The sequence below is a fragment of the Colletotrichum orchidophilum genome (assembly GCF_001831195.1).
Source record: "Colletotrichum orchidophilum strain IMI 309357 chromosome Unknown Scaffold_57.1, whole genome shotgun sequence".
Classification (NCBI taxonomy): Eukaryota; Fungi; Ascomycota; class Sordariomycetes; order Glomerellales; family Glomerellaceae; genus Colletotrichum; species Colletotrichum orchidophilum.
Window position 1 is genome coordinate 18,508 of NW_019173013.1, and position 15,634 is coordinate 34,141.

Consider the following 15,634-nt stretch of genomic DNA (forward strand, 5'->3'; position numbering starts at 1 on the left):
GCAACAGTCCCAACCCCTTCTGCAAGCCGACGCAAGCAACCGTCTTTCGCCACGTACAAAAGTGGCAGCCATCGTCTCTTTGGGCAATGTCTTGTAGCTGGCCCGATCAGTTCTACAACCGGCCCCGGAGGCCTTACTCAGCGCGGTACTCTCCGCCCTCGCAGTACGATCTTGGTGGATTCCACGTGTCGTTGCCAAACATCAGGTGGTCGCCGCACTACCGCGAGACCTTGCCGAACATGAGGCCTCAATCGGGCGAACGGTACCGAGAGGATGACTACGAGTGCAGAACCTACGAGGGCCGGCGCGGCGGAGAAAACGGCGACGAGACCGACCGTGCCCGGCGAACCGATGACAATCGGTCGCTTGTTCGACAGGCCCCACGCGACACGGATGCCGATGAACGCGCCCGCGAGGGTCGCCTTCTTGAGGTCAGACTAGTGCTAAATCAAATGCGCTCCCAGCTTGACACTGCACACAAAGTTCACAACAACGCTTTCAAAAAGTTCCAGAAAAATGCCGCGAAGATTAGGGTCTTCGCAAGCCAAACGACGCTGAACAGGCTCTGGGTCGACATGCTGTCGAAGGATGCAGAGGAACGACAGACTGAGGCAGACGAGAAAAGAACTTCTCCGGCGCCCAACTCCAGTACCGTAGTCGCGCAGGTGAAGGTCTGCTTGAAATCGCTCGAACGCGCCGAGATCAACAATTTGTCGCCAGCATCTACATTTCACGACAAAGACTCCAAAGCCAGGCACCACTTCAAAATCATCATTGATGCGGTCAAAGAAGCCGTCGACCTAGCCGATAAAGCCCCGAAGGATCACCTCGCTTGTCAAGATCTGGTGGAACGCCTCGACAGAGCTCGGATTCTAGCCAATACCCAGTCCGAGATCTGGAAACCCCTTCTGCGAGACTTGCCGGCGGGAAACATGAGAAGCACTGAGCCTGAGCCTCAGGAGGCTAACGATTCGTGGGGTTCGAATGACGCTGGCGAATATGGACAGAACGACGAACAGTCAGGATCTTGAAGCAGGTACTAGGGCGATGCAGCAGGCGATGGCCACGGTTTGCTGCGGCGTCGATCGATTCTTGCTGAAATTTTACTGGTGGGGAAGGCATCAATTGGTTTCCGTGGTCATCTCGTCGGTCATGGTTGGAGGTTGAGATAAGGTATTGGAGACATGGACTGCATGATTAGGCGGTGTCATGTTTGTTAGTAGTATCCTTGGTCAAAAGGCATGACATTGCTGAGGAATATTATCTTACCTGAGAAAAAAAAAGGTGAAGCACCGTCCTCAACAGAATGATCGGAATTGAATTGTCAAGTCTCTGACCAGCCGAAGCTGGCCAGGGCCCAGACGCTGCGTATCGCACTCAAGTGCTCTGCACAATCTTTTCGCAACGGCTCTCCCAAAGGAACACGGAGTCCAGACCTCATCTTCCCCCTCTTCCCAATGGGATTCAGGGTATGCAAGAGGACGGCCCGGGCCCTGCTTTTCTGATGCCAATTGCAGACGTGAGATCACGCCAGGCCCTCGCGGGCAGACCCGTCATCCCGCACTAGGCAGGCGACATTGGGTGAGTGGTGTGAAGAAGTTACTCCGAATTTCTCATATGCCAGTTTGATAGAATGAGAGATTCTTGCTTGCGCGAGAATCTCTCCGTTTGTAGCATAGAAACGCAGCGTTGAAGAGGACGGTGCTTGGAGAAGGGAAAAAGAGAACTGGACTTCAACCCTGCGCGGAAATTGGCACTTTATGTATGATTTTTTTGTGACGTGGGGTTGCATGGGTCTCCAGTAGCAGCCTTGCAAATGAGGCTAGCCAATCAGTGAGCTACCTATATTGGTAGATACCTCGGGGACGAAAGACCCCTCGAAGCAACCCCCCACCTGCCAGATCGTGACCCCACGTTTTCTGGGTCACGGAACTTGGCGATAAGGATTCTTATCGGTCGGACGCTGCCTTCCAGGTTACCTAAGGTAAGGTACCTATGGTTCCTGCGCTTTGTTTTGGTGATGGGGTCCTCGGGCAGGTCTAGACCGCCACAGAAAATTTCCGTGACGCTGAGGCGCATGTCCCCTTTCTCACTTTCTCGTTGACTGTTTGGATTTCTTGTTGGTCGACGCCATCCCTTATTTTGCATTTTCTATGAATTGGGCAAACTCTGTAGACAGTCGCATGTAGACTTTAAATCAGCAACCATGTTGCTCGAACCGAAGGATCTTCCGCAGATGTGGCAGAAACCGTCAAGTGATCATTTACTCAGCACACTGAAGCAATTGGAACTCAGCCCTCCAGTATGGAGTCACAAACGCAGACGGTCCGATATCGCTCATGAACAAGAAGCCACAGCATATTTCCGGCGCGAAGTTTCGATGTATTTATCATCCATCATCAAGAGCGGCCTCTCCTGGATCGAGGACGACGATGAGAAGGAGAAAATCTGGTCAGAGGCTAGTCGCAGGATGACAGAGCGATGTGGAAGAACAGGTATGTGGTAGAAAGGGCTGATTCCCTTTCAAACTTGTAAAGCCTCTGATGTAGAGTATAGCAATGGGCGAGATCACGCGGCGGTGGCCCTTTAGAGAGGAGGACCTCACGCCGACATTCGAACTCATTATTCGAGAGCCACCCCTGACCGGTGATTCACTGGGCCTCAAGACCTGGGGGTCTTCTTACGTTCTTGCCAAGCACTTGCCATCCATCGGTTCGACGGCTCTCTTCCGGCTCTTCGATGAATCGCTCGGCGAGCCGCGGCCGTCTGTGTTGGAGCTAGGTTCTGGCACAGGCTTACTCGGAATTGCGGCGGCAGCCTTGTGGAAGGCTCACGTTCTTCTCAGCGATTTGCCAGATATCATGTCGAATCTTTGGCACAATGTCGAGGCCAACCGTGCCACGGTGGAGAAGCTTGGAGGTTCACTGGACGCTGGTGCGCTTACTTGGGGTGGCTCGGGGAATGATGAGGTTGATCAAACACTTTTTCTCAAAAGAAATCAGTTCAAGGTACGTGACCATTGAGACTTGCCTACAGAAAGGTTGCTCAGTCAGTACATAGGTTGTCCTTGCTGCTGATCCTCTTTACGACGACTGTCATCCAGGACTTCTGGCGGGGGCTTTCTCTGAGCAGCTATCAATCGAAGATGATGCCCGCGCAGTTGTGATGGTCCCATTGCGAGATGAAACGACCAAGAAGCTTCTCAAGACTTTCAGAGATGCTATGGGTAGCCAGGGACGACCCCTAAACTGCATCGAGGAGGGAACCCTCGATGGCCAGGATGACTGGGGCGAGGACGAGGAAGGCACCCAGGTGACTTGCTGGTGGGGGATTTTTGCGCGCAAGCAACAAGCATGATAACTCGAGGATCAATCCGATAAAGCGAGCGAGTTTGGAGGCGGAATAAGACAAAAACTGAACGAAAGATAATAAACCGGATGCGCGCGCCCCCCTTTTAGACTTAGATATAGACAATTAAATTACAATGATAGAGAGATGACTCGGCGCCTTGACAGACGACAGTCAAAGTGCGGCTTACTTCAACTTCCATCCCAACTTATTACCCGTCGCGTCGCGTGCCCAGCTCACGAGGCTGCCTCCCCCGGGAGAACTTCCTTCCACCTTCCGCGAACATCTGCGGTTCTGAATCACTGCCTTTGCAAGTACGCCCCGTGGCTCCTGCCGCAATATATGTCATGAATCACTTGCTCATAGCGCCTTCTTCCTCCGCTTCAGCACCTCTTCCAAACCATCTTTCTCTTGCAGACTCCCTAACCAACCGAACACAACCACAACCCACAACCTCCAACGCCTCTGAGTTCTCACCAAATACTGCGCAAAAACGTATGACCGTCGAGATGGTTGGCCAAATTACTTACACCGAGGAACAGATCATCTTCATCCTCCAGCAAAGTCTCGCTGGAGAGAAGCCGAAAGAAATTCTGGACCAGTACGAAGAGCAGTTCAGCAAGCCCCTCACAATGGCTCAACTTAAATATATCAAGGTCAAATACGGCCATGATCCTGAATTTGGGTTAGTTCTCTTCCTCGTGTGGGGTTTGTCGCTATGTTGTTGGGCCTATGTCACTGGCCCTGCTCACTTTCTTTGATTAAAAAGTAAAGGAAGATGTGAAGAGCAATGCAATTTTCTAACAACTCTTTGGCAGAACAGCGATGATCAACGGAAAGGTCCCAGACAATGGCGGTAATAGAAAGACGGCAGCCCAATCACCACAACAGTGAGTCAGTCCAGTGCCTCGTGAGCTATGATCAACTGACTAATTTCAACCAACTAAGGGAAGCTTGGGATACGCCTGCCCAGTGCTCGAACAATCAAAGCGACCAGTCCTGGAAATCATCCACAGACCAGCCGCAGTCAAATTCGGACCGCCGTTATTCCATGCGTGAAAACCTACAGTCAATGGAAAACTATACACACGGTTCTCCCACCGACATCCGCATGAACCTGGCTTCATCCTCTGGACAGGCACAACATCAGCAGCAGCAGGATGAAGTACCACAGGATCAGCAAGCGCTCTTCTCGGCAGAGGAGTATTCTGCAGCACACAACAGAATACTTGAGCTGTTCCAGATGAATCCTGATCGGCCGTATGGTGAACAACCTGTTCAACAACATTACGAACGAATGTTCCAGCCTTCTAAAGTGCAGAAAAGAAAGTGGGACGGGCTTGCAGAAGTGAAGCAAGGCTCGGGGTCTTTTTTGCCAACGAGAGAAACCTTGGCTGTGCCTGCTGCCGTGGACGAAGAGCACCGAGAAAGCACCACGAAGCGCCAGAAGATCCAGTTGCGGGATTCATTGTCCCAGAAGACCTCCCTGAAGTATTCGCCCCAGATTCCGAATACCAACACGACACACCAGGCATTAAGACAAGACGATCAGTCACTGAGCTTACTCGACTTGGTTATACCCGAGATCCCCAGCCCTCATACGAACCAGGAAACAGGCGCAGGCGATCTACAGGCAGCGAAAGATTCAAGTGTGTCACCCTTGACCAAGCTTCTCAACAGTATCGACAACGAGTACGGACTAACAAACGATAGCTCATTTCCTTCAGAATTCGAACATCAGATGAGCCCAGTAGGAAACAACGCCGTGTACTTCGACAATACTATGTGTCAGGGCTCAGATCTCATGGCTGTTCCCATGCGGACAGAAACAGGCTCAACGATGCCATCCGCGAGCCCGAGCATCAACTTCTCCCAATCGATGTCGAATGCACAGTTGGAGGCACCTAATAATGACGCAGAATATAACTTCTGGGGCAGCTCTTTAGACGGCTTTCAGGGCACGACAGCTCACGACAGCGCGCTGGAGCGCGACTTTGACTCAGCCTTTCTGACGTACCCACAAACTTTTGCATCCGATGCTTACGCTGAGTTACCTTCTAACGTTGGGAGAGGGCATGAAGAAGGCTTGGGAGACTTCTCTGGAATGAGATCACAGCAACAATCTGATGGCCAGAACGTTGCTAGCTTCTCGGGCGACATCAGCAACGTTGACTTGGACGACATAAACAATTTTGGCTGGGGACAAATTGACTTATCCAGTGCAGAGCCACCACAGAGCCACGACGGCCATTTCCAAGAGTTTCTTGGTCCTCTTGAGTAGAGATGCGGTTCGCACTTTCCTTTTTGCAGACCATTTCTCAAGATTCTCCGGCACTCATATCTGTGTCGCATGGAGCATCAACGAACCCTTGCACAGTACCTACCCGCCTTACCTTACGATACGACAGCCCTTTCCTCCCACTACGCACCTTCTTTTCAGCAAATGACCTCATTATATCTGGAACATAGGTGCGCAGGCACGATAGCTTGCAGTTAGATAGATAGGTAGTTGGTGGTCATTGCGACATAGGCTATAAGATGGTTCCCCTCCATATTGGCCACAATATCCATTGTGACATGTAATGTAACGAACGACGCTCCCTGCCTCCCTTGTTCTCAAATCGAAATCTGAAAAAGACGCACGATTTTCTAGCCTCCCATTGCCCAAGCTCCCGGCGCCGAAATCCGTCCACAATGGGTATCTAGTGCAGTAGAAACGAACAGACGGGCGCTCTCCTCCAGGTATGTCGTATGCCGTTTTGTATGTTGCTTGTGCGCGTGCTTGTGTGTTTAAAAGTCAGGCCTCTCCAAGCAGAATATTCCTTGCAATAAGCCCGCTGCTCTGTTCTCCGTTGTGTGTGTGGTGTAGTAGGATGTAACAGTGTTTTCGTAAAATTTCAGAGAGCAATGCATTAAAAGACAAACGAGAAAATGTTTGAATAAAAATGGTATTCAGATGGCAATGGTTGTCGACTTTCTCGACTCACCCTCCTCAGGTGGGAAGCCAAACACGAGTCTGTAGAGATCGCGTAGAAAGGCATACTGGCTGGACCTCTGGCTCATGTAGTGGACGCTCTTGGCCAGGTCATGCGCCGAGATGCGTTTTCCACGAGCCGGCAGCAGCGAAGATCCTCTAAACGATGAATCGGCATGCACAAGGTTCTTGTAGTGCTGCAACATCGTTGAGTGCGCAGGGAGAGAGCCGAAAGATCCCGTGGGCATGTGCTTGACGAAGGCTTGGAGTGCTGACTTCTCGGCTTTACTGTCAAGAGCCGGATCCCGAGTGAAGCCCACATTCATGGCCGCCTTAATAATGAGAGCTTTGATACGGCTGCTGTTGCTGTCCTCGCCTGCCGTGGTTGTTGTCGCTGTACTGGATGTCTTGTTGCTGCTTTGTGAGTAGCTCGACAGCTGGGAAGCACTGCTTGACCACCGGCCCCCACGCCCGCTGTCTGATGTTGCGCCAAGAACGAGGATATTCGGCACTCGAGGGGATGAGCTCTCTGGGGAGATTGGTGTGTCTTCGAACTCAGTCACGGGAGTTTCAGGTACTGGTGGTGGCTTTCGTGGCCGCTCTTCGGTCAGGCTCTTATGGCTTTCCCTCTTTGAGTAGGACGACCGGTTCGATGCTCTACTTTCGCCTCGCGCAGGTTGGTCATACTGCTGCTGGTGGCCGAAGAAGCTCGTCTGGCTTGGTCGAGGAGTGTTTCTGTCTGGTCGGACTTGGGTCCACCCGTCTCTGAAAAGGTCGCAAAGCTCCCAGCAGGCCTGCACCGCCGAACACAGCAGCTCCTCGTCGGACGCTCTTCCATCCCGCTTGTTCTGTCTCAAACTAAAAAGCATCTCGGCAAGCGACCAACATGCCTTCAGCAAAGAGTCCGTTTCATCGGCCAGCTCGCTCCGCTGTTTCATCAATCGATGACAAAGAGTGATGTAGAAATCTAGAGTACGCTCGCGGAAAGGTTCCGGTAGATTCTGGATATCCTGGGCACTATAGAGGCTGGTATACGGTCAGCAAATTTGCCCAACACCTGTCGATCCCTGAGATGAGCTCACTGGTTGTTCAGTTCAAAACTGACTCTCAGAACAGAATCAGCAACTTCATCCTTCCTCTGGCGGACGTCGAAGAGGGACTGGCAAAAGTCTCGGCAGTGATCCAGATTCTCTCGGACGTGGTGATCATAGTGGTCTTCGTCACGGTTGTCGTACAGGCGTTGGCAAAGCCTCCAACAAGCCATCCAAGCTTTTTCGTGGGCATCAGGGGTGCCTGAGCTGTTGAACATCCGTGTTCGGTGAATTGAGCTCAAGTTGGCTAGCGTGTTACATAGAGTCCAGCACTCTTGAAGGGCGGTTCGCAAAGCTCTGATCTCGGAATCTTCTTGCAGGAGGGCGGGGGTGGCGAAAGGCTCCTCGTCGTAGTTTTCGGCATCGGTCTCTACTTCTCTAGCCTCGTCGATCTCTGTCTGGTGTTAGACCGTCCAATCGTAGAATCAGGAATACACAAACTTTCAAGGCTGCTTGTGCTGCTAGACCTAAGCCGGGAAGACTCAGTGAGCATGTCGTGTAGGTCTTGCGCGCGTGGCGTTGCGCTGTCCAAGCTGTACCGAACGGGTCTGATATCTGTCGAAAGGGGAGGCGGAGTAGGTAGCCCAGGGGATCTCGACTACTCTAGTTCAGTATTCAGGTTGCCTAAAGTTGAAGACTTCAGGGAGCCGTACCTTGACTGCATGATCTGAGACTGATGGAAGACTCATGGTATCGGTCTTGGGGGATGATCTCGTGCTACTTTGATCTGGCCTCACTGTCGGCTCCGTAGAAGCCTGACTTCAATTCAGCCTCTGCCACTCTTCAAAAAGTGTTCTAGTCAATGCTTACCCAGCTGTGAAAGCTTTCCGGCGCATGTATGACTGATACGGCCTCCTCGCTACTACTCTGCCGTACATGATCGGGGATATTCGTCGAGAGCATCATAAGCTAAAATTTGTCAGTAACGCTGCCTGTTTCTCAGATATCATTTCCAGATGTTCATTAGGAAGACAAACCTGAGGATGTGGTGCCGGATTGGTAACATTAGGCCGGGCTTGAACCTCCTCTGCCTCTTCGTCCTCGATCTCCGTCGTTTCAGTACCAGTCGAGGTGACTGGTGAAGGTCCAACAATATCGCTCGGGCTCATTAGATTCAAATTTGTCGACGGAACCCTCTGAATGGAGTTGGGGCGCAGAGCGTTGCGGCCGGAGTGGTCTGAAGCATTTGAAGACCTATACTCATTTGTTAGCTGGGGCACAGCGGTACAGCATGACCGTCATAGCTTACATGCTGGCGAAAGGTGATTGAAAAGAGCCGTTATCGGGAGATGAGACGGACATGTCGTTATGATGGGAATAAGCAGATATTTGACTTCCGATAGACGAACGAAGGGGGGCTTCGAGTGCCATCGTCAGTCTATCGACCAGTTGGTATGCGACAACGTTCCGGCACTGACACAAGTAGAGATGGAAGTCAACCGGGCTGTCCAGCAGACTGGTATTAGGCGGCTGTCAAATCCAAAGAATGCCTCGGGAGCCCCAAATAGTTTGCTTTCTGTTCGATTGGGTCGACCCTTGGACCGCGCTGGCTAAATGGTGTTGGTCGTAATCCTAGAGGCCGTCGAGGCGAAGGAAGAAAGCTGTGCTGGAAGGCCTCGTAGACGACGGTCCGATGATCACCAAGCTTCCAAGCTAGCAGCAGCAGGCTCGAAAGTAAAGAAGCTCGAGAGCGAGAGGGTGGGGAGGGCAGTTTAAGAGGAGCTGCGCCTACTACTACCTCAGTGCTGGGAAAGCAACGGTAGGGAGACCGGGGGGGCTCCAGGCCGACCTGTCTGTGCCTCGCTCACGCGAAATATCGACAGGGCCAGGTTTGGTTTCGATGCGTCGCGGCGGGTCTGCTCTGGCAGCAGGGGTGCCCAATTAGCGATCCTAATGGTTGAAGGGTAATTATATGGAGAAGGCGAGTTGGATCGACCTGCGGGCAACGCGACTACCGCCTGGATGAGAGAAATTTGGAGAATTTCCGAGAGCCAGATCAGGCTGAGAGCTTTGCGTCTGTGTGTGCGACTAAGCTTAGGTATGCCGCAATATGCTCGTACCTTGGGAAGGGCGGTTGAGAAAGAGCTGCGGCTAAGATTCGACCAAACAGATGACTAGCACGACTCCACCGCTGGCTTTGTCGTCTATGCGGTCTCGGGCAGCCGGGCAAGGGAAGCGAAAGTTGACAGGATGAAAGAAGAGACAGACAGAAGAGCAGCCGACAGCTGATTGAGACGACGCGGTTGATGTGGATTTCAAACCTCCACCATACAGACAGAGGTGGCACAGAGGCGGGCGGTTCGGTGGTACGGGTAAAGAAAGAAGCCAACCCTCCAACAGTACGGCGAGGATTCGTTATGGCTGCAGGTTAAGGAAACCGACAGTGATATTGGGTGTTCAATGTGTCTCTCAACGAGCAAGACAAGCTGGATTTGAGTTGTGAAGGAGAGCCAAATCAGAAATGTCAGAAATTTGTGTATTGCCTGAGTGGTTGATCGAGTCCCGCTCCGCCCTATGGACAGGCACCTCACATGGTAATGTAATGAATCAGAGGGGGATGGGGGGGCAGAAACGGATCGTCGTAGCGTTCGCTGGCAGTTGAGCAGAGGAGAGTGATCCGACAGGATGAAGGGGAGAACGCTAATAGCCCACATCGTTGAAGTAGAAAAGGCCGAGGTCCTCAAGAAGACGAGAGCTCCACGAGGCGGGATCCAATCCACAAGCAGCGTCGACCGCACCTCAGTCGGACACAACTACAACCACTTTGCGCATTCTCCTTCCCTGGGTACTCCGCGAACTTGGCCAGGGTTAAGACAGGCACCGGCCAGCATGTCGACGGCGATGGATGGACCAGTCAGATGTGCAGCTGCGCGTCTTCTCCCATGGGCACAGCAGCGCACCTCCTGACGGGTTCAACCAGTCAGAGATGAGCACAACGTGGTGTCGGTGGATGAGGAGAGCGACGTTGAGCTGTGGGCTGCATAAAGCAGACAGGCGTCGGCGCTTAGCAAAGGTGGGCCCCGCTTCATCCAGTGAACCACAACCGACCCCTGCACTCGACTGCCCCACTGGGAGCGGAGGGGCTTTCATTAGGTAGGTTGCCTTAAGCTCGGAGGGGGTGAGTGATGAAGAGGCAAGGGGCGCCCGACCACGAAGGAAAGATCCAGGGCCAGCAGTACCTTCCTCAGCTTGAGGTGTATCAGTCAAAGTCACTTCCACTGAGTGGCTGTTTGCGGAACTGAAAGTTAGATACCTACCTTACCTTACAGAGTACCTAGGTAGGTAAGGCAGGGAGGGAAGAAATGTATCTGACCTTGGGTGGCGAGGCTGGCCTAATTGAAATGTTAGGGAAAGCGAGCGTGGTGACATTAAGGAGCTATCAAATACCTTAAGGTAGGTAGGCTAAGGTAGGTACCCTCCAGCGTTCTCAATTCGACTCTGACGTGGGTGACTTTCACAAGAAATTCCTCTTCATCAAGTTCAATTTCAGACCATCTTTTCAGAACTCTTCGGACGGAGGGAATCCTCTCTTCCGTCACCGACCAGAAACTGAGGCCGGCAGAGACAAGCTGCTTAGACCGAGCCGGTATGCTGGGCCCCAGCGGTATCGACCGCCGCCTGCATTTCTGGATGGGGACTTTTGTCCCCCTTCTGATTGCGTGCAGTGTGCCCGCTCGCATATCGGGGTTGGATAGGCGGATATCTCTCGCAACCTCCCCCAAGAGTGTCTCGTCCCCTCCAGGCAGCTCCCCGGGCCAATCTGAAGATGCCGTGTCATGGAGTCGCGGAAAGTCAGTCACGCTACCTGAAGCTCCTTGTGTACTGTGCATTTGGGGGCCGTGACATGCGCGTGCGTAGTTGTGAACGGCTCTGCCTGTCCGTCGTCGTGGCCGTCTTCATTGCCAGTCTCGGTCCCTGTTTGCCGCCCTGGTGGGAATGTGTGTCTGCGAAGCGGAGAGCTCTGTTGGGGATTGAGAGCAGATATACAGCACTTCTTCACTTCATCGGGCAACGCAGACTGTAGTGGATTCCAACCCCATTTGCCGGCTCCAGCGCAACGGAACCGAGCATGACCTCGCCCTCGATCCTAGACAAGGACTTGGAGAAGTGTGGTAGGAGTTCGTCGGTCACAAAATAAACAAAGCCACGCCTCCCACACATTGTGTCCGAAACAACTTGGGACGTTTGATTGGTACTGCCCGCTCCGCCAGAATCTGCCTGACCAAGTCAATAGACGTCGGGCCAAGTGCTGCCCGTCTGCCGTATGAGAGAGAGAGAGAGAGAGATGGTCTGTGATGTACTCCTACCCGAGTTTCTACTTCTCTATCGTCTATTCCATCAACAAAAAGCTAATCGTCCGCAGGAGGGTGCAAGAACAGGAGATTCGCGAGCGAATGTAGATGTCACGCATCATACTTCTGCTTTGCAGTAATAGCATTGGTGTATACAAATCCCCGCTTCTCTTTTCTATTCATGGCTACAAGAATTCCGACGACTTGGAACGGCGTCTCCTCAGCAGTAGGGGGGATGAAAACAAAAACGAGGGAGAATTTCCCAGCGACACCACGCTGCGGTGACCGTTCGACACGAAGTGGGCCCTGATCGACCTTCATTCACACGCTAGGTCTGACAGGCCACCCAAGCCTACCGTTTGTTTAACTGTGGCTGGGATGGGATGAGTACATACCATTATACACTAGTATTGGATGGAAGCCAGGGCCCGTTGCGGCTTCAAATCCTAGTGGCGGGTACGTATCCCTCCTTCACCGTTGGTTGCGTTTTGATTGTTGGTTCGAGTCGTTCTTCGACAGCTTTGCTAGCCGGACTGTGTCATCTAACTGGTCGGGCAGTATTCTAACTTGATCATAGTACTTTTTTTTTCTTCTTTTTTCTTTTTCTTTTTACTAGAGCATAGCATGCTCGTTAAGTTCTCAAGTGGAAGACTGAGGAGCAAGGACCCGATTTAAAGCCCAATGAAATCTTTCGACCGGATATTTACTCGTCCCGTTGGTGGCATAAAATCGCTTACAACAAATCATCTTCGGACAACTATTTCTTGAGACTGACAGAATACACACACCTCAAACCGGTGTCTCTTATCCTCGGTAGTCAATTCATGGAAACGGTTAGGAAGATTCGGCCAAACATTCCAAGAATCCTGTTGCTCGAGAAAACCCCGCCCCTGCCAGGGTCCGTGGCGATCCGTCGATGTCTCGCAGCCAGGCTCATCACCTGACAATATTTCGCTTCGCAAACCTATCTGCGCTTTGCAAACCATCCAACTGCATAGAATTGCTGAGCCTGAACACAAACTATTCATCATCCATCAAAGCCGTCATTTTCTTGAAGAATCCCGTCCCAGCCATCGTCCTAGTACGGTGATAGCTCTGGGTGTCATGTAGGTGCCTTCGACTGATCACAGCGCTAGCACGATTTTTGGCAAAAACAACCACCTCGACCCCGGCGACCCGGTGGGTTCTGCCAGCTCCAGCCTCCAGGAATCTGTGACCGGGCACCACTTCGTTGATCGTCGATGGAGGGGCCGGACTATTCTCCCACCACCCCTGCCCTCCACACGTCGAAGGATCAGATACGATGTCAATATTACCGACGCCTGCGGCAAACTCATTTTCCTGATATCAACAGAGGAAGAGAACAAACCTCTAGCCAAGTCCCTGCGTGGTACGCGATCTTTTCCATCCCGTTCTTCCACGAGCCCTCCCATTCTGAACGCCGGCCTGCGACTAGCCGGGGGGTCTCTGCTTGCTTCGTAGTATCCCTGACGCCACGACCGCATCACGCATGCAGGCCGACGCGCGTAGGCGCCAACAAGCAGCTCTGCGGATTCCCTACGGCTCAGTTCCCTCATTCGGCATGGCCACCCTCTGTACGACATGTAGGAAGCCGGAGTTCTGCAGTTCTGGACATAGAGAGCCACTGACAGTTGCAGTTGCGCGCTAAAGTCGAATCCTTTCGCGGTTGCGCCAGTTCCTCAAGTTCGGGGTTTGAAGCACTTGTGTACGAATGTAACTCGATACTACGGAGCTGTGGACCTTTCGGGTGCGAGTTTTTGCTTATCTGTACGGATAAGCCGGTCTTTGGTCCCGCATATGCGTCAGTCCAGTGGACGGATCTCCAGACTCTGAACGCCATGCGGCAAACCAAGGCTTGTTGGAGCTACGGATACCCTGCGTCCCTGCGACAAATCACCGCCATCCGCGAAATGAACTTTCGGCGGATATCGTCCCATTCCAGAATTCTTGTTGGTGCATCTCGCGGCAAAAACCACCACTGCGCCATTCCCAGACCCTCGGGTCTTCAAGCTAGCCACTGCTACCCGGCCAGCACAGCACTTTACACCCGCTGTCTTGCTGACCCATGTCCCCCGTTAATGCTTGGGACATTACGCGAGAAGAAGAAACAAGGAATAATGGGTCACCACTCGCCAGGATTGAGCAATCAAAGAAGGACCAGGCAGAAATCGGCAGACAGGCTTAGGCTCTCCCGGGTCGTGTACCCGGACAGAGAGTTTATCTGAAGAGCCTTGTGTCTTATTTTGGTCCTCAGGATGAGCCTGTTGTACAACGTCACTGATGGGTAGAAGCTTGAGGCTTTCTGGCCGGCACAGGCCGTGTAGATACCATATTCTTCGCCCATCCAGCACAGTTTCACCGCCCACTTTGAGAGGCCGTCGCAGCAAGGCGCACAAGTGGTCAGCGATTAGCGGCCAGACACACTGGCATGTACTTACTCGTCCTGGCTGCTACACTACGCCTTGACCGCCACATCAAAAGGACGCCCTACCGTTAGACTCAGAGACACCCGGTGATTCTGCTAACGCCTTACAACCTCGTTGGGATGTGGCACTGCTATACATGCGGATGCCCGTCTTAAAGATCACCTCATCTACCTGCATTTATTGTTGGAGCAAAGTCTCAAATGGTGGCTGATCTAGGAACCCAGATCGTCCAGCAAGGAGACTGGTAGTACCGGCCAGGGTTCATCCATTGACTAGGATCCAACATGCTGTCCAGTCACATGATGGGCGGCGGAAGGACGGGCAGTGTCATCTTTGAAAAGTCGAGACCTTCCGAGACAGGTTTCCTTCGTACATTTCATTTCCAGCCACCATCCATTTCAATAGTGTGGGGTTCACCCAGGCCCGTATTTGTCTCGATGCCGATTGATATGCCTCTTGCCACCGCTTGATAAGTTTGCCCACAGGCGGCTGGCCCTTGCTACCCGTGGGAATCGGAGACGGGAGCTTTCATCTGTGGCTAAGCACACGTCCGCCGACGTCGCTGTCACGGCTCGAGCACGGCTTCTCATCTTCGCGTAGCACACTCTGCCTCCCTCGAGATTCCCTAACGCCTTGCAATGCCCATGTTTTCAAAAACTCCATTCGTTAAATCCGTCTCCGACGAGTTTACGGATTCAAGGACATCTTCTTCTCGTTGCGACCGTCGGGAGTGTACCTGTAGGGTTTGTAAGTTTTTAAGAGCACTCCGGCACGTGTGATCGACGGGTGCGCGTACTTGAGGAGCTTCTCGATGAGGTCAACGTGGGTCATGACCATACGGCGGCAGCAGTAGCGCTTCAGACCCAGCTGGTCCATCGCGTCGCTATTGACATGCACATTGGTTATCATAGGTCGCATCCCAAGGTCGTTATCGTGGTGACTCACCCATCCGTAATACCGTCGTCGATGAGCTTGAGGTAGCGCTCCCACAGGTCTCCAGTGACCTAAGAGAACAAGTCAGACACGGGGTGTTGATTGCATGCAATTATGTGCCCACGAACCTTGCCGCAAGAGAAGCAGCGAACGGGGATAATCATTTTGACTGCAAAGGTCGGAAATGAAGCTGTAGCAGTTGGACGTTCGTTTTTGAGAGACCGTAGCGGTGCCCGTACGTCGCTTCTCAAGACGTTGCACGGTCTGGTGTTCTTGCTTCCGAATCGTCGCCGTCGTCAAAGAAACTTCGGGCCTGCCTCTGTCGATACAAGGTGCTCGACGGGGCATCCTGCGAACAGAAAATTTGTCGGTCCGTGATTTCCTCCGCTTCTTATCTTATCAGTATTGACTGTGGGGTAGCTCCACCAATTGCATGGCCCGGCGACTGAGCGGGACCAAAATTTCTTTGGGAACTCTTGAACTTTTTTTTTCTAGCAGGAACGAAGAAGGGTCGTGTGCGAAACAGAGCAGGAACGAGCCAGACTACCG

The 15,634-nt window shown here is 52.6% G+C and overlaps 4 protein-coding genes across 4 annotated transcripts; 2 read left to right on the plus strand and 2 right to left on the minus strand.

Annotated features, from left to right (window-relative positions):
- Positions 1-86: 86 nt before the first annotated feature.
- On the plus strand, positions 87-1,031 carry CORC01_07208 (uncharacterized protein; the record flags this gene model as incomplete). Its single annotated transcript, XM_022618846.1, has 1 exon — positions 87-1,031. One exon carries the CDS (start codon positions 87-89, stop codon positions 1,029-1,031), a length of 945 nt encoding a protein of 314 aa, XP_022474580.1.
- Positions 1,032-2,380: 1,349 nt separating this feature from the next.
- Positions 2,381-5,629, plus strand: CORC01_07209 (uncharacterized protein; the record flags this gene model as incomplete). The annotated part of the gene is made up of 6 exons (XM_022618847.1): positions 2,381-2,495; positions 2,557-3,008; positions 3,133-3,312; positions 3,516-4,033; positions 4,167-4,238; positions 4,297-5,629. The coding sequence occupies 6 exons, from the start codon at positions 2,381-2,383 to the stop codon at positions 5,627-5,629; spliced, it is 2,670 nt and encodes an 889-aa protein (XP_022474581.1).
- Positions 5,630-6,300: 671 nt separating this feature from the next.
- CORC01_07210 (uncharacterized protein) lies at positions 6,301-8,883 on the minus strand (the record flags this gene model as incomplete). The annotated part of the gene is made up of 7 exons (XM_022618848.1): positions 6,301-7,339; positions 7,405-7,807; positions 7,855-8,011; positions 8,067-8,168; positions 8,224-8,322; positions 8,391-8,607; positions 8,663-8,883. Coding segments are annotated over 7 exons (2,238 nt in total), but the record flags the coding sequence as incomplete, so codon positions are not given.
- Positions 8,884-14,839: 5,956 nt separating this feature from the next.
- Positions 14,840-15,249, minus strand: CORC01_07211 (RNA polymerase N/8 kDa subunit; the record flags this gene model as incomplete). The annotated part of the gene is made up of 3 exons (XM_022618849.1): positions 14,840-15,035; positions 15,098-15,156; positions 15,214-15,249. 3 exons carry the CDS (start codon positions 15,247-15,249, stop codon positions 14,840-14,842), a joined length of 291 nt encoding a protein of 96 aa, XP_022474583.1.
- Between the last annotated feature and the right edge of the window lie 385 nt (positions 15,250-15,634).